Consider the following 18899-nt stretch of genomic DNA (forward strand, 5'->3'; position numbering starts at 1 on the left):
ACTCCTTAGATGCCACGTCATATCCTAATCTTGGCATCTAAGGAGGTAGCCCGTCAGGATCAGAGCTCCGGTCTTGGCTGTAGCAGATGGAGCTCCTGCTGCCGGTAACTTTGGCCGGCACCTGCGCTCGCGCCTCGGACGCGGTGGTGCAGAATTTATTCTTCCCAGCATATAATGGAGTTCATTAACGGGTCTGCAGAAAACAAACCAACCAAGAAGTATCAAAAAGAAAATACGACTCCACTTTCCGCTCCACAATTTTTGCCGATATTCTAAAACCGTGAAGACGCATTAGTCCGCGTGAGCACTGTGTACACAAAACGGTAGGAGATTTTTAACCATTTAGTGGAACGATTCTTCCCAGTTTTGGATTTGTTAGGGCTCCCAAACCTTGGCTACCAGCAGGGGGGACATTTTTGCCAGTCTAAATATGATTTAGGGAGAAAACGTATATGACTTATGTTATTACCAGGGAATGAAGCCATAAATAAAAGGAAAAACAGTCACCGCCGAAAGGAAATGTCAGTTTATTTCATATACAGTGACTTCAGTTTTGTCTTCCAGTGTCCATACTGGGAAATCCTGAGATATCGGCTCTCGGCTCAGAGCACTAGAAAGAAAAACAAACCACGGAGTTGGTTATTCAGTGGTTCACAAGCAGCCAGCATTTGACCGCTGCAGCCAATCCATATTTTTAGTCTCAGTCTAAATGGATCTGTATTACTTATCCCCTCTATATAAATCAATGACGTTACGTTACAGATTTAGATTTATTTAGACTTCATTACAGGCATCTTTCGGACATTTAATGGCATTGTACCTATTTTGCACTTTAAAATAAATTCCAATAGGATTTAATCCAATATTGTAATTGTGCTGTATTCTACAGCCTGCATGCATGCTCATACATTTATTCTACAGCCTGCATGCATGCTCATACAGTTATTCTACAGCATGCATGCATGCTCATACAGTTATTCTACAGCCTGCATGCATGCTCATACAGTTATTCTACAGCCTGCATGCATGCTCATACAGTTATTCTACAGCCTGCACGCATGCTCATACAGTTATTCTACAGCATGCATGCTCATACAGTCATTCTACAGCATGCATGCATGCTCATACAGTTATTCTACAGCCTGCATGCATGCTCATACAGTTATTCTACAGCATGCATGCATGCTCATACAGTTATTCTACAGCCTGCATGCATGCTCATACAGTTATTCTACAGCCTGCATGCATGCTCATACAGTTATTCTACAGCCTGCATGCATGCTCATACAGTTATTCTACAGCCTGCATGCATGCTCATACAGTTATTCTACAGCCTGCATGCATGCTCATACAGTTATTCTACAGCCTGCATGCATGCTCATACATTTATTCTACAGCCTGCATGCATGCTCATACAGTTATTCTACAGCCTGCATGCATGCTCATACAGTTATTCTACAGCCTGCATGCATGCTCATACAGTTATTCTACAGCCTGCATGTATGCTCATACAGTTATTCTACAGCCTGCATGCATGCTCATACAGTTATTCTACAGCCTGCATGCATGCTCATACAGTTATTCTACAGCCTGCATGCATGCATGCTCATACAGTTATTCTACAGCCTGCATGCATGCTCATACAGTTATTCTACAGCCTGCATGCATGCTCATAGTTATTCTACAGCCTGCATGCATGCTCACAGTTATTCTACAGCCTGCATGCATGCTCATACAGTTATTCTACAGCCTGCATGCATGCTCATACAGTTATTCTACAGCCTGCATGCATGCTCATACAGTTATTCTACAGCCTGCATGCATGCTCATACAGTGCAGGCTGCTCGGTCCAAAGCGGCATGAAACATACCGCTGACGGCTCATCACCCATCTCTCATCATCTGAGTGCTCAGAGATGATTATTATCATTCATATTAAAGCAGTGTTATGAGCAGAGAGGAGAGATAGCGGTGGATATGCTTAATGCTGAAAGGGACTGAGCAGACTGCGATGGATGAGCGTGGACGCAGGCTGCAAAATTAAAAGATCAAACTGGATAGAAAGTTGTACATTGTAATATGGATCTGCATCGGTCGTTTTTCCCCGTGTTTGGAATATATGACGGACCGATACTTACCCCACGTGTACTTCACCTGGAATCCAGTACTTTGCACTGATTTGTCAGTGTGGAACCGGAGCAGCACCCAGTTGCCCGCAGACACAATTGTCGTCATCTTTTTTGATCCACAGTATTTTGCTGACACCAGGGAGCCAATGCGAGAACCGTGCAGGATGGAGAGGTAGTCGTAGACACAGTTGCGAGAAAGCTCCAGGACAAAAGAGGTGAAACTCAGCCGCACCTATGGCGGAGGGGAAGGTCAAAAACAAACTGAATTATTAAATGCTGAGAGCAGATAACACAATAAAGACCCGACAACATTGTAGCTACAAACATATAATAAAGCTGGTGCTCCAGGACAATTAAAGGAGAAAAGGATGAAATGCCAATGACCCCCGACCTATGGTGACCCCAGACACATTATATAGATTTTTATTTATAGGAAGGAATAATCCAACTTTTCTAGACCATCACGGTAACAATATCATGAGTGGTTACTCTGCCTCGTGGTGCCCCAACAAGTGGCAGAGGACATTTCCTCAAAGCTGAGGATCATTCTAAGTTGCCAGCGAGACGCTGAGGAATTACAGATGGGGGTCAGATACAAACAGCCAATAATAATAATAATCTTTATTTTATATAGCGCCAACATATTCCGCAGCGCTTTACAGTTTGCACACATTATCATCGCTGTCCCCGTTGGGGCTCACAATTTAAGTTCCCTATCAGTATGTCTTTGGAGTGTGGGAGGAAACCGGAGAACCCGGAGGAAACCCACGCAAACACAAGGAGAGCATGCAAACTATTTGCAGATGTCGTCCTTGGTGGGATTAGAACCCAGGACTCCAGCGCTGCAAGGCAATGGCAGACCATGCAGCTGGTGTGGGGCCCCTGAGCTGGGAAAGCCGGTGGTGAATGGCCCGGCCACTGACCGGTGTCCGCCAACAGATTCCCACATCTGCCGTATATGATGGCTAAAGCCTGAGAGGGCTCACGTGCTGGAGAGGGCTCACGTGCTGGAGAGGGCTCACGTGCTGTAGAGGGCTGACGTGCTGGAGAGGGCTCACGTGATGGAGAGGGCTAACGTGCTGGAGAGGGCTCACGTGATGGAGAGAGTTTACATGATGGAGAGAGTTCACATGATGGAGAGCTCACGTTCTGGAGAGAGCTCACTTACTAAAGGTTTATGTGCTGAGGTGAGTTCATGTGCTGGAGAGAGCTCATGTGCTGAAGAGGGCTCATGTGCTGGAGAGGGCTTACATGCTGGAGAGGGCTCGTGCTGGAGAGGGCTCACTAAAGGTTTATGTGCTGAGGTGAGTTCATGTGCTGGAGAGAGCTCATGTGCTGGAGAGGGCTCACGTGCTGGAGAGGGCTCACGTGCTGGAGAGGGCTCACATGATTGAGAGGGCTCACGTGATGGAGAGAGTTCACATGATGGAGAGCTCACGTTCTGGAGAGAGCTCACTTACTAAAGGTTTATGTGCTGAGGTGAGTTCATGTGCTGGAGAGAGCTCATGTGCTGAAGAGGGCTCATGTGCTGGAGAGGGCTTACATGCTGGAGAGGGCTTATGTGCTGGAGAGGGCTCACGTGATGGAGAGAGTTCACATGATGGAGAGAGCTCACGTGCTGGAGAGAGCTCACTTACTAAAGGTTTATGTGCTGGAGAGAGCTCATGTGATGAAGAGGGCTCATGTGCTGGAGTTGGTTCACGTGCTGCAGAGGGCTCACATGCTGACGAGGGCACACATGTTAAGGAGGACTCCTGTGCTGTAGAAGACTCACATGCTGGAGAGGACTTACTAAAGAGGACTCACATGCTGGTGAGGACTCACAATCGGAGTCCACTTCACAACCGATGGGTGCCGGCTATTTTACCACAGACGCCCGTCAGTACCTGATGCGATTGTAGCTAGCTCTGATCGCAGCACTTTAACCCTTTAGCTGCTGTGGTGAACAGCGACCACTGCATCTTAAGGATTTAGAAACAAGGGCCACTGCAACGTGATTGCAATTAAAAGACAAGTTATTGCTTTGGTAGGTGAGGGCCCATTTCGGACCTTTCCTAGGGGCCCCCAGGATTTCTATATACACCTCTAAAGCAGGTTTATAAGAGAGGTAACAGACGGTGCGATGCAGCAGCACGCTATGGGCAATTGGGAAACTCCAGCCAATTGAAGGGAGAGGCCGATATTGGAAATGTCTTACATACCGGACCCCATGGGTTCAGTGACAACAGCGAAATACACAGCGTCACTCATCACCCAGAACATTATTGTCGCTGTGCAACGGCCCTCACATTTTTGTGCAGATTGCAGTAAAAATTGCAATTCTATACTACGAAAAAACTGAAGTTGTGAACTGCCGCAGCTCCTTCCATGCTCACCTTGTACCCAGGAGGGGCCACAATGGACCATTGACAGTCAGAAGATGGGAAATACTTGGTGGGAAATCCTGGAGACGTCACTACTCCACTTACAAGTGTGAATGTTCCACCGCAAATCACTAAAAGATGAAAATAAAACTTTAATAAACTTTCAAGTTCCAGTAAACTAGAAGTCCTCAATCTTGAGCGATATCACGCGAGTCCCCGGCGCGGAGCTGCCTCCTCTAGAGCCGCCACAGAGGACCTACCTGAACGGTAAGAAGCCGAGAAACTCGTCTTCTCAAAGCTCCAAAATTCCACCAACATCAGGTTTCCCGTGGACACCACGGGCGGAGGATCTCCAGTCCTGCACGTGGCATTGAAAAGAACTGGGGACGACTTGCTGGCTCCATCGTAAACCACCACGTGGTCGGTGCGGCAGGACAAGGGCGAAGCGACGGCAAGAAACTGCAAAAAGATCTAAAGGAAAGAAACAGGGACAGGAGACAGAAATGGGAAATCCACCATAAAATGTGCACAAATTGGTGCAGAATTTTTGCAGTTTTGGAAATTGATTCTGCAGCAGAAATATGTCCGGTGCGGATATATAAGCACGTCCGGGTCTGATCCTAGGAAACCGACCGCTCCGCTGCAGGATGAGAGCTTTCCATGAAATACCTTGTTCGTGGCAACACGAATGAGCCACAGACAATCCGGCCTATTCACTGATGCAGAACTTGTATATCCGGAATGAAAAGTCCCAGAAAGCTCACAGAGAAGAAAACTGCACACATCTACGGTGAAAAACGGGATCGGGACAAGGTAAAAAGCGGCACTTCCAAATAGATCACCATAAGAACCTCTCTGTCTGTCCCCATGATAACACTTCTTACCATTAAACTCTGATCATAGGGACACTAGATGTCATAGATATCGGTCAGAATTCAACTTCCAGGAGCTCCTTCAACAAGCGTTCATTTCCCTGCAGTGCCCCCACAGGGGATCAGAGGTATTACATGTTACCCATTGAGCACGCAGACGTGTCGAGTCCTCCAGAGTCAGGATCATCAGCTCTGATAAACGTCCCTCTATTAACTCGAGAATTTCAAAAAGACCCCAAATCTGACCCCATTCAATATTTTATTTTATTGCACCTAGATTTGTACCTATTGCGGGCTACTCAGTGTCTCTATGCAGGAAGTGTTATCATAGGGTGCAGGCTGCCACATATCTGACCATATCGTTAGGATTTCCTCACCACACTGATACAGACGATTTATCTTGACGAGGTCCAGGCTGCTCAGTCCATATCTCTGCCCGATGGGGACAGAGGCGTCGGGCTTTGGCACTATTGTGGGTTGTCCGGGGTCATTGGTGAAGGCAAATCTAACAGACGGAAACACATGACAGCGATATCTGATGTCAGTGAGAGGTGAAAGGTTACACAAAGCAACCAATCAGATTTCAGCATTTATTTCCCCAAATTGTTTGAAAAATTAAAGTGTGAATCCGATCACTCAGACGATGCGTGAGACCGACTCAGTAATGGAGCAAGTACACAATATATACCGGAGGGGCACTAGACCCAGCAAATCGCCGGCCAACCGCAAACCAGCAGCAAATATCACCGCTGCATACAGAAGTGAGGGAAACATCCTAATTACATACGGATCATACTTGGCAAAAATGCATTTATTCTAAGAGCCAGCTTTATCCAATCATATAAGGTTCACTTACTTTCCATAATGCATGACTGACGTGTAGTCATACTGCAAGCCCAAGTTATTGGTATCCGGCAGGAACTTCTCAAAGTTGCTTTTATAAACTGCGAATGTAATGACTGAAAGTGTAATTATAGAAGTGCAGTCACTGTGTACACACATTACATTACTGATCCTGTATTATACTCCAGAGCTGCACTCACTATTCTGCTGGGGCAGTCACTGTGTACATACATTACATTACTGATCCTGAGTTACATACAGTATTATACTCCAGAGCTGCACTCACTATTCTGCTGGTGCAGTCACTGTGTACATATATTACTGATCCTGAGTTACCTCCTGTATTATACTCCAGAGCTGCACTCACTATTCTGCTGGTGCAGTCACTGTGTACATACATTACATTACTGATCCTGAGTTACATCCTGTATTATACTCCAGAGCTGCACTCACTATTCTGCTGGTGCAGTCACTGTGTACATACATTACATTACTGATCCTGAGTTATATCCTGTATTACTCTCCAGAGCTGCACTCACTGACTCACTATTCTGCTGGTGCAGTCACTGTGTACATACATTACATTACTGATCCTGAGTAACATCCTGTATTATACTCCAGAGCTGCACTCACTATTCTGCTGGTGCAGTCACTGTGTACATACATTACTGATCCTGAGTTACCTCCTGTATTATACTCCAGAGCTGCACTCACTATTCTGCTGGTGCAGTCACTGTGTACATACATTACATTACTGATCCTGAGTTACATCCTGTATTATACTCCAGAGCTGCACTCACTATTCTGCTGGTGCAGTCACTGTGTACATACATTACATCACTGATCCTGAGTTACACCCTGTATTATACCACAGAGCTGCACTCACTATTCTGCTGGTGCAGTCACTGTGTACATACATTACTGATCCTGAGTTACCTCCTGTATTATACTCCAGAGCTGCACTCACTATTATGCTGGTGCAGTCACTGTGTACATACATTACATTACTGATCCTGAGTTACCTCCTGTATTATACCCCTGAGCTGCACTCACTATTCTCCTGGTGCAGTCACTGTGTACATACATTACTGATCCTGAGTTACATCCTGTATTATACCCCAGAGCTGCACTCACTATTCTGCTGGTGCAGTCACTGTGTACATACATTACATTACTGATCCTTAGTTACACCCTGTATTATCCTCCAGAGCTGCACTCACTATTCTGCTGGTGCAGTCACTGTGTACATACATTACATTACTGATCCTGAGTTACCTCCTATATTAAACCCCAGAGCTGCACTCACTATTCTCCTGGTGCAGTCACTGTGTACATACATTACTGATCCTGAGTTACATCCTGTATTATATGTTGTGAGTTCTGTTTTTGGGCTCCCTCTGGTGGTTACTGATGGTACTGGGTGACTTGTCTTTCCTGGGTCTCTGGGTTCCACCTGTTCCATCAGGATATGGGAGTTTCCTATTTAACCTGGCTTTGCTGGCATTTCCTCGCCGGTTTTCAATGTATCCAGTGTGTCTTGTTACCTCTGCTCCCTGCTCCTAGAACCTTCTGGTCAAGCTAAGTTTGGATTTTCCTGTTTTGGTGTTTTGCTTTATTTGGTTTTTAGTCCAGCCTGCAGATATGTGATTCTTTGCTGCTGGTTGCTCTAGTGGGCTGAAATTGCTCCTCATGTACCATGAGTTGGCACATGAGTTCAAGTAATTTCAGGATGGTTTTTTTGAAGGGTTTTTCGCTGACCGCGCAGTTCACTTTTGTATCCTCTGCTATCTAGCTTTAGCGGGCCTCATTTTGCTGAAACTGTTTTCATACTGCGTATGTGCTTTCCTCTCATTTCACCGTCATTATATGTGGGGGGCTGCTATTTCTGTGGGGTATTTCTCTGGAGGCAAGAGAGGTCTGTGTTTCTTCTAATAGGGGAAGTTAGATCTTCGGCTGGAGCGAGACGTCTAGGATCATCGTAGGCACGTTCCCCGGCTACTTTTATTTGTGTGTTAGGTTCAGGGTCGCGGTCAGCTCAGGTTCCATCGCCCTAGAGCTTGTTTGTATCTGTGCTTGTCCTTTAGTGATCCCCTGCCATTGGGATCATGACAGTATAACCGGCCCACAAAGTGTTAATTGTATTGGCTGAAGTAGGAGGATAAGTAGTCTGAGGAAGTTTTTTTTTTTTCTCTTTCCCTCAGAGTTTGCTGCCTAGCCTTATTGCAGCCTGGCTACTTCCTCCTCCTCTTAATCTTTGAATGGCTCTGATCCCAGCTGTTTATCATGGACGTCCAGAGTTTGGCTTCCAGCCTGAATAATCTCGCCGCTAAGGTTCAAAATATACAGGATTTTGTTGTACATGCTCCTATGTCTGAACCTAGAATTCCTGTCCCAGAGTTTTTTTCTGGAGATAGATCTCGTTTTCTGAATTTTAGGAACAATTGCAAGTTGTTTCTTTCTTTGAAATCTCGCTCCTCTGGAGACCCTGCTCAGCAAGTCAAGAATATTATATCTTTCCTGCGGGGTGACCCTCAGGATTGGGCATTTGCATTGGCACCAGGGGACCCTGCGTTGCTTAATGCGGATGCGTTTTTTCTGGCATTGGGTTTGCTCTATGAGGAACCTAACCAAGAGATTCAGGCTGAAAAAGCTTTGTTGGCCCTCTCTCAGGGGCAAGATGAAGCAGAAATTTATTGTCAAAAATTTCGGAAGTGGTCGGTGCTTACTCAGTGGAATGAGTGCGCCCTGGCTGCAAAGTTCAGAGATGGCCTTTCTGAGGCCATTAAAGATGTTATGTTGGGGTTCCCTGCGCCTACGGGTCTGAATGAGTCTATGACTATGGCTATTCAGATTGATCGGCGTTTACGGGAGCGCAAACCTGTGCATCATTTGGCGGTGTCGTCTAAACCGTCACCTGAGATAATGCAATGTGATAGAATTCAGTCCAGAAGTGAACGGCAAAATTATAGGCGGAAAAAAAGGTTGTGCTTTTATTGTGGTGATTCAGCTCATGTTATATCAGCATGGTCTAAACGCACAAAAAAGGTTGATAAGTCTGTTGCCATTGGTACTTTACAGTCTAAGTTCATTCTGTCTGTGACTCTGATTTGTTCATTATCATCCATTTCCGTCGATGCCTATGTGGATTCAGGCGCTGCCCTGAGTCTTATGGATTGGTCATTTGCCAATCGCTGTGGGTTTAGTCTGGAGCCTCTGGAAGTCCCTATTCCTTTGAAGGGAATTGACTCTACACCTTTGGCTATGAATAAACCTCAGTACTGGACACAAGTGACCATGCGTATGACTCCCGTTCATCAGGAGGTGATTCGCTTCCTGGTACTGTATAATTTGCATGATGTCCTAGTGCTTGGTCTGCCATGGTTACAAACTCATAATCCAGTCCTTGACTGGAAATCAATGTCTGTGTTAAGCTGGGGTTGTCAGGGGGTTCATGATGATGCACCTCCGATTTCTATCGCTTCATCTACTCCTTCTGAGATTCCTGTGTTTTTGTCTGACTATCGGGATGTTTTTGAGGAGCCTAAGCTCAGTTCGCTTCCTCCTCACAGGGATTGCGATTGTGCTATAAATTTAATTCCAGGCAGTAAATTTCCTAAAGGTCGTTTGTTCAATCTGTCAGTGCCAGAGCATACTGCTATGCGGGATTATGTTAAGGAGTCCTTGGAAAAGGGACATATCCGTCCATCTTTGTCCCCTTTGGGAGCAGGTTTTTTTTTTCGTGGCCAAAAAAGATGGTTCCTTGAGGCCTTGTATAGATTATCGTCTTTTGAATAAGATTACCGTAAAATATCAGTATCCTTTGCCATTGTTGACTGATTTGTTTGCTCGCATTAAGGGGGCTAAATGGTTCACTAAGATTGATCTTCGGGGTGCGTATAATCTTATACGAATAAAGCAAGGTGATGAGTGGAAAACCGCATTTAATACGCCTGAGGGCCATTTTGAGTATTTGGTAATGCCTTTTGGACTTTCTAATGCTCCTTCAGTCTTCCAGTCCTTTATGCACGATATTTTCCGTGAATATCTGGATAAATTTATGATTGTGTATTTGGATGATATTTTGGTTTTTTCTGATGACTGGGAGTCTCATGTTCAGCAGGTCAGGAAGGTGTTTCAGGTCCTGCGGGCCAATTCCTTGTTTGTAAAAGGCTCAAAGTGTCTCTTTGGAGTCCAGAAGATTTCTTTCTTGGGGTATATTTTTTCCCCTTCTACTATTGAGATGGATCCCGTCAAGGTTCAGGCTATTTGTGACTGGACGCAGCCTACATCTCTTAAGAGTCTACAGAAGTTCTTGGGCTTTGCTAATTTCTATCGTCGTTTTATAACTAACTTTTCTAGTGTTGTTAAGCCTTTGACGGATTTGACTAAGAAGGGTGCTGATGTTGCTAATTGGTCTCCTGCGGCTGTGGAGGCCTTTCAGGAACTTAAGCGCCGGTTTTCTTCTGCTCCTGTGTTGCGTCAGCCAGATGTTTCGCTCCCATTTCAGGTTGAGGTTGATGCTTCCGAGATTGGAGCGGGGGCGGTTTTGTCACAGAGAAGCTCCGATGGCTCAGTGATGAAGCCATGCGCGTTTTTTTCTAGAAAGTTTTCGCCCACTGAGCGGAATTATGATGTTGGTAATCGGGAGCTTTTGGCCATGAAGTGGGCATTTGAGGAGTGGCGTCATTGGCTAGAGGGTGCTAGACATCGTGTGGTGGTCTTGACTGATCACAAAAATTTGATTTACCTTGAGTCTGCCAGGCGTCTGAATCCTAGACAGGCTCGTTGGTCACTGTTTTTCTCTCGTTTCAATTTTGTGGTTTCATACCTGCCAGGTTCAAAGAATGTGAAGGCGGATGCTCTTTCTAGGAGTTTTGTGCCTGACTCCCTTGGAAATTCTGAGCCCTCTGGTATCCTTAGGGATGGGGTGATTTTGTCTGCTGTCTCCCCAGACGTGCGACGTGCTTTGCAGGAGTTTCAGGCGGGTAAACCTGATCGTTGTCCGCCTGAGAGACTGTTTGTTCCGGATAATTGGACCAGTAGAGTCATCTCCGAGGTCCATTCTTCTGCGTTGGCAGGTCATCCTGGAATATTTGGTACTAGAGACTTGGTGGCCAGGTCTTTTTGGTGGCCTTCCTTGTCGAGGGATGTGCGTTCTTTTGTGCAGTCTTGTGAGGTTTGTGCTCGGGCTAAGCCTTGCTGTTCTCGGGGCAGTGGATTGTTGTCCCCTTTGCCTATCCCGAAGAGGCCTTGGACGCACATTTCCATGGACTTTATTTCGGATCTCCCTGTCTCTCAAAAAATGTCCGTCATCTGGGTTGTGTGTGATCGCTTTTCTAAAATGGTTCATCTGGTACCCTTGCCTAAGTTACCTTCCTCCTCTGAGTTGGTCCCTCTGTTTTTTCAGAATGTGGTTCGTTTGCATGGGATTCCTGAGAACATCGTTTCTGACAGGGGATCCCAGTTTGTGTCTAGATTTTGGCGGACGTTCTGTGCTAAGATGGGCATTGATTTGTCCTTTTCGTCTGCATTCCATCCTCAGACGAATGGCCAGACTGAACGAACTAATCAGACCTTGGAAACTTATTTAAGGTGTTTTGTTTCTGCTGATCAGGATGACTGGGTTACCTTTTTGCCGCTGGCCGAGTTTGCCCTTAATAATCGGGCTAGTTCTGCTACCTTGGTTTCTCCTTTCTTTTGTAATTCGGGGTTTCATCCTCGTTTTTCCTCTGGTCAGGTGGAACCTTCTGATTGTCCTGGAGTGGACATGGTGGTGGATAGGTTGCATCGGATTTGGAGTCATGTGGTGGACAATTTGAAGTTGTCCCAGGAGAAGGCTCAGCAGTTTGCTAATCGCCGTCGCCGCGTGGGTCCTCGACTTCTTGTTGGGGACTTGGTGTGGTTGTCTTCTCGTTTTGTTCCTATGAAGGTCTCTTCTCCTAAGTTCAAGCCTCGGTTCATCGGTCCCTATAGGATCTTGGAAATTCTTAACCCTGTGTCGTTTCGTTTGGATCTCCCGGCATCGTTTGCTATTCATAATGTGTTCCATCGGTCGTTGTTGCGGAAGTATGAGGTACCTGTCGTTCCTTCGCTTGAGCCTCCTGCTCCAGTGCTGGTGGAGGGAGAATTGGAGTATGTTGTGGAGAAGATCTTGGATTCTCGTGTTTCCAGACGGAAACTCCAGTATTTGGTCAAGTGGAAGGGTTATGGTCAGGAGGATAATTCTTGGGTGGTTGCCTCGGATGTTCATGCTGATGATTTGGTTCGCGCTTTTCATAGGGCTCATCCTGGTCGCCCTGGTGGTTCTCGTGAGGGTTCAGTGACCCCTCCTCAAGGGGGGGGTACTGTTGTGAGTTCTGTTTTTGGGCTCCCTCTGGTGGTTACTGATGGTACTGGGTGACTTGTCTTTCCTTGGTCTATGGGTTCCACCTGTTCCATCAGGATATGGGAGTTTCCTATTTAACCTGGCTTTGCTGGCATTTCCTCGCCGGTTTTCAATGTATCCAGTGTGTCTTGTTACCTCTGCTCCCTGCTCCTAGAACCTTCTGGTCAAGCTAAGTTTGGATTTTCCTGTTTTGGTGTTTTGCTTTATTTGGTTTTTAGTCCAGCCTGCAGATATGTGATTCTTTGCTGCTGGTTGCTCTAGTGGGCTGAAATTGCTCCTCATGTACCATGAGTTGGCACATGAGTTCAAGTAATTTCAGGATGGTTTTTTGAAGGGTTTTTCGCTGGCCGCGCAGTTCACTTTTGTATCCTCTGCTATCTAGCTTTAGCGGGCCTCATTTTGCTGAAACTGTTTTCATACTGCGTATGTGCTTTCCTCTCATTTCACCGTCATTATATGTGGGGGGCTGCTATTTCTGTGGGGTATTTCTCTGGAGGCAAGAGAGGTCTGTGTTTCTTCTAATAGGGGAAGTTAGATCTTCGGCTGGAGCGAGACGTCTAGGATCATCGTAGGCACGTTCCCCGGCTACTTTTATTTGTGTGTTAGGTTCAGGGTCGCGGTCAGCTCAGGTTCCATCGCCCTAGAGCTTGTTTGTATCTGTGCTTGTCCTTTAGTGATCCCCTGCCATTGGGATCATGACAATTATACTCCAGAGCTGCACTCACTATTCTGCTGGTGCAGTCACTGTGTACATACATTACATTACTGATCCTGAGTTACATCCTGTATTATACCCCAGAGCTGCACTCACTATTCTGCTGGTGCAGTCACTGTGTACATACATTACATTACTGATCCTGAGATACATCCTGTATTATACCCCAGAGCTGCACTCACTATTCTGCTGGTGCAGTCACTGTGTACATACATTACTGATCCTGAGTTACCTCCTGTATTATACCCCAGAGCTGCACTCACTATTCTGCTGGTGCTGTCACTATGTACATACATTACTGATCCTGAGTTACATCCTGTATTATACCCCAGAGCTGCACTCACTATTCTGCTTGCACACTCACTGTACATACAGTACATTGCCTCTCACGCCATCTTTCCTGTCCTGTGCAGCAGGGTAATATTGCAGGTGCGTTTACCGTCTGCTATGTATCTCCAGATAATGTCCACGTAGGCGTCGCGGTCACTCCTCGTGTGCTCGTGGACAAACCCCAGGACGTGGTTGAGTTCGTGTTGCACGATGCCTTTCGATACGCATCCGGGGTTCAGTAAGGAGAGGTCCTGGCTCCCTCCAATCCTGCCCAGGTAAGACCAGCATCTGAAGGAGCAGCCGCATCGTCAGTGGTCGTTCTTTCTATAGAAACAAATCTAAAGTGAAATGGAAAGAAATAGAGAAGAACGAGAACAACGAGAAAGGAGGACATCTAGATAAGGAACAAAGGCCCGATGATACCAGACCTGCCATAAAGTGTCCCAACGGGCTGGGGCGTAGCTGCATCCAACTCCTCAATATTCGCCATCATGCACCAGACCCGCTGGGCTCCGCCTGGACTCGTAGCCTGTCCTTCTAACTACATTGTACCCAGAGCAGAACTGAGGACTGGTCGTCCCATGAGGAGTGTTCTTGTAGGACTTCCATCCAAACAAGGGAGGCCATACACATGCTGCCCCTCATCAGAATCCCCCTCCACCCGAGCCACCGCATGGCCCTCAGGATCTGTTCTTACTTCTTGATTTTTCCCCCAAACCTCCACTACAATGTGAAAGACGTGATGGACCTCATCGTCGTAGACAGGTCAAGAAGGACAGAGAAATTTCGAAAATGCCTCTGGTGAGAATTCAACGTAAACCACTTACCCATCTACCGAGCGGATCTGGACATAATCGGTCTCGGTCTTCCTCTCCACAAAACGAATACAGGTCAAGGAGGAATATTCCTGAATGGCGGAACGGATGACTGCGGAGTCAGCGGAGGCTAAAGGAGCAATCATGTGAATGAAGAGCTAGAGGCAGGTGCACAATGTCTATCCATCAATAAATACATAAGTGACGCAGCTGGGGGACTTGTGTCACTGGCTTCGAGACCGTGGCCTTGCGGAGCAGAATTGTTGCACAAGTGCCCTGCTGCTCGGTCTACGGCACTAAAGATTCGAGGATCACCAAGTGCAGAAACCTATAGACATTGAAAGGAAACAGAACCAATCTACGATGCTTCCACTTTTTTTCTGCTGGTCCCTTGGGGGCTGTCCCTACAGAAGACACACCCCCGAGGAGCGCACATGTGCGGAGAGCATTACATGGACACAGACATTACCGGTAAGTTACATGATTAGAGTTTGGCTCACAATAATCAGCAGACAACGTGTAGGGAATGATGACGACTCCAGAACTGGATTTTGGCCAGAAGCAGGCTTGTCCCGGGCAGCTGAGGGCACTGCGGCTGAGCCGTACAGCGATGTCTACCTGACGGACCGGCTTCTTGCTACCTGCGCATTACAAGATGAAGCTAATTATATAAAAATGCAGATAACGGATCATTGTAGAAGATAAGGTGACCATGGAAGCCCCGAACTGCAGCTTTGGTCCTAACCCCGAGTTCTTGGTCAACAGTGATGCTCGGTATAAGAGGATGAGACATTGTCTATCCCATACATTCCATTATATTCCATCCCAAACATCCAGTGCAAAGTCTATGCAGTCACTGGTCTCCAGGGTTGGTCAACCAACCACCAACTCTGCTGCTTCTGGATAGTACATCCGTGGGTAACAGATATTGAGGACCCTCTCGTTATCAGTCTCTACATTTAGTACATTTCATGCCACGTCTGTTCTGGTGTTTTGGGTTTTTTTTTTTACCTTTGTTGTATTTGGCAATAATACTGAAGACATCTTCCGTTCCCTCGGCTCCTGAAAAATAAACAAAAAGTCAAGAAATCTCCATCTGAGAAAACATCAATAGGTTACTTGTGTGGACCACTGGTGGTTAGTGACAGTCAGGGTCTGGAGTAGGGAGCCGGACATAATTTTTAAATGGTTGTTGTTGTTTCAACAAACTGCATAAATCAATAGTACAAGTGAATATAAGAAATTTTGTAGCATCAGAAAAATCTTTTTTTTTTTCTCCACTGATGAGCCACTTCTCTCCTGCCTACAGAAAATGCCATTCGCTCTGAAAACTGGAGAGGTGAGGAGAAGAGGGAAAGAGAAAGGCACAGATATACCTAGGATACTGCAGCTTTCTGTAGAGCTGGACTCACAACTACACTGCTCAGTACAGCTGTATATTATCCTTTATGATGCTGCATCTATTAAATGTTTGTCTTACACTGAAGCTGGTTTTACAGCTACAATGCTCAGTAATGCTAAATAATGTTTTCCATACAGTTGCTACTTTTTCGTAGGCGTTTTTCTGACCCTAGGGCTGAGTTCCCAGGTATGTTGCTCAGTATAGCTGTATAATGTACCCCATGTAGCTGCTGCTTTCTACTATATTTTACCTTACCACATTTCTGCATTCACAGCTGCACAGCATAGTATGGCTTTATAATGTACACCATGCAGATGCTGGTTTCTAGTAAGTGTTTATCTTGCCCCTGTGCTGAGTTTACAGCTACATTGCACACTACTACTGTAGAAAGACCTGTATGATACCAGTTTCTTTTAAGTGTTTTATCCCAACCAAGTGATGGATTCACATCTACTCTGCTCAGTACTGCAATATAATGTCCTCCATGTAGATGCTGATTTCTAGTAAGTGTTTATCTTGCCCCTGTGCTGATTTCACAGCTACGTTGCACCTTACTACTGTAAAAATGCCCTTATGATGCTGTTTCTTTTAAGTGTTTTATTTCACCCAATAGATAGATTCACATCTACTCTGCTCAGTACTGCTGTATAATGTCCTTCATGCTGCTACCTAGAGACAGGAGAGCAGGATCCCCTCACATCTGTTTTTGCTGTGTATGGGAGACATCATGGCGTCTCGTCTAAACCCACAAAGTGAAGATTAGAGATAGATCCCGCAGAGGAGAAAACTTGTGAAAAATACAGGATACAAATCATATCATGTTCACATACGACGGCTTATCCTGAACCGTCATCTGAAATTACAGATCGGTAGGTTCAGAAGTCATTGATCTGCCATCTGTTCCTCCTCAGCTGCTATGATATTATAACTCCCAACACGTGACTGACAGGACATGCTGGGAGTTGTAGTTCTACAACAGCTGTGTCACTATTTTATGGATACAGTGCTATTTCGTCACTATTATTAGTCATCGTCATCTTTGCATTATTTGGGGGGTAACCAGAACACTTTACCGTATATATTATTTAGGGTGTTGCATGGTCGATCGGTTGTTCGTGTTTATGTGCGGGATAATAAATAATAAAAAGTAAATTCGGACTCACCATCTTGGCTGTTTCCTCCAACTGAGACCTAAACAAGAAAGCCAGCACCCATTACAGAACGGCATCCGCCCCCCAATTATCCCCCTTATTCTGGAGGGCATTATGTGGTTCTGTTTTAATTATTCCACTAATCCTTATGGAAACTATCAGTATAATTTTTGCAATTTAAATTAATGCCTAATTCTGTGGTTGTGCATGTATTAATATATGCAAATTGCCTCTTCAGAGAGAAAGAGGACTTGAACTCTATAGCGCCACCTGTTGGAAGTAGCGATCCTACAAGTCACAATCGACACTTTAACGAGCCTTGCAATTTGACTTAGGCTACTTTCACACATCAGGTTTTTTGCATCAGGCACAATCCGGCGAATGTTGGAAAAAACGGATCAGGCGCAGATTGTGAAAAACTGATGTGACGGATCTGTTTTTTCGACGGATCCGACTAGCATATCCAGATAATTGGATAAAAAAAAATTGGAGCATGCTCAGTTTAGAAAAATGGAATCCGGTGCCGGAATCTGTCACTTTCCGGATCCGGCACCTTCCGGCTCCCATAGGCTTCCATTCTAGCAAACAGCCGGAAGCGCCGAATCCGGCGCTTCTGGCTATTTCGCCGGAGACGAAAAATCGTTGCTCAGGATGTTTTTTCTAGAAACCGGAAACAGCAGATTTGCCGGATCTGGCGAAAACCGGACGAAACACAATGTCATCCGGCGCAATCCGGTAGTAATACAAGTCTATGGGAAAAAAACGGATCCGGCGGTAACATATTTGGGTCCCTAATTGCCATCAAACATACCCACATACCAGTATATACAGTACACACATACAGATATATCACTCACCTGTATACACTTTAAAAACACATGCTTAATGCACCTTAAAGGGGTTGTTAAAGGGAGTTTTATCAAGTTCATAAAATGGGAAAAATTGCAAAGTGCTTGTAAGACCCAGCAACTTTGCCGTTTACTTCTTATTAAAAATCCTCTTAGTTCTTAAGAGCGGAAGATTTCTAATTTTATTGTGACCTGTCGCTGGTCCGAACAATCAATCTTCAGGAGCGCACCGATGGTTGCCGGGGTCGGGAGCGGTGCGCTCCTGAAGATTCGTCTTGTAACAAACCTCGCACACGCACATTAAACACATTGACACACGCATATTATTCCGCCATTGACACGTTACGCACAGGAACATGTCGGGGGACGTTTATTATTGCATCTACACCACTTTCTGGCCATGTGTACCCCGTAACCTGGCGTCACTGCATACAATACACTGTGCATAGAAACAAATGCCCAGCAATTTGTCTTCCAGGCTGTGCCCCCTCTTCTGCGTGCCCGGGCGGTATGTCCACCGCTGGTCTGCACACTTGTGTGCGATAATCTCAGCTGTACCTCTGACCTCCACTAATTGTTTTTTTTTTCCACGGAATTTGGATCAGTGCCTCAGAAAATAAAATGAATTGATCCAAAATACTGGAAATGTAAAAAATGATACAATGATGGAATCTCAATTGTTTCCGCAACCTCGGAGGTCGGAGCTACTGATCCATTCCCGGAGGATGGTGTGGTGACATCAGATTATTCCTGAGCCCATCCTAGAGGTCCGGTCCGCAGCTGTCCGGTACAGGACGATGGCCTCACCTGGCAGGGCAGCAGCAGGCCGGCTCTCAGCATGTAGGACACAGCGGTGAGGTATTTGCCGGCCTCCATGTCGGCCTCTTCCAGCAGCGAGCTTCTCCGGATTCTGTTTTGCATTAACCTATTTCGGGAGTGTAACAATAATGCAAGAACAAAACATACGAGCAGCCAATGAGCGTCGGGACGAGCGGCGGATCACCTTACACATGTGCCTTATTAGATTCCACATCTTCACCTGGGGGT

At 45.9% G+C, this 18899-nt stretch overlaps 2 protein-coding genes across 2 annotated transcripts in view; one reads left to right on the forward strand and one right to left on the reverse strand.

Annotated features, from left to right (window-relative positions):
- Window positions 1-284: 284 nt before the first annotated feature.
- Window positions 285-18899, forward strand: part of LOC138649516 (astacin-like metalloendopeptidase) — a gene marked incomplete at its 5' end in the record, with an annotated part of 43132 nt that continues 24517 nt past the window's right edge. Inside the window, one exon of the mRNA XM_069739988.1 lies at window positions 285-323. Within this exon, the coding sequence (XP_069596089.1) occupies window positions 285-323 (39 nt within the window). The remainder of the gene's footprint in view (window positions 324-18899) is intronic.
- Window positions 301-18751, reverse strand: LOC138649733 (astacin-like metalloendopeptidase). Its single transcript, XM_069740377.1, has 13 exons — window positions 18660-18751; window positions 17017-17044; window positions 15463-15513; window positions 14952-15092; window positions 14464-14581; window positions 13746-13924; window positions 6220-6307; window positions 5741-5868; window positions 5161-5276; window positions 4752-4962; window positions 4504-4622; window positions 2138-2360; window positions 301-610 (listed from the first exon to the last, which is right to left on the reverse strand). The coding sequence occupies exons 1-13, from the start codon at window positions 18726-18728 to the stop codon at window positions 603-605; spliced, it is 1479 nt and encodes a 492-aa protein (XP_069596478.1). The 5' UTR covers window positions 18729-18751; the 3' UTR covers window positions 301-602.

Source organism: Ranitomeya imitator, chromosome 9 (genome assembly GCF_032444005.1).
Source record: "Ranitomeya imitator isolate aRanImi1 chromosome 9, aRanImi1.pri, whole genome shotgun sequence".
In the NCBI taxonomy this organism is placed as follows: Eukaryota; Metazoa; Chordata; class Amphibia; order Anura; family Dendrobatidae; genus Ranitomeya; species Ranitomeya imitator.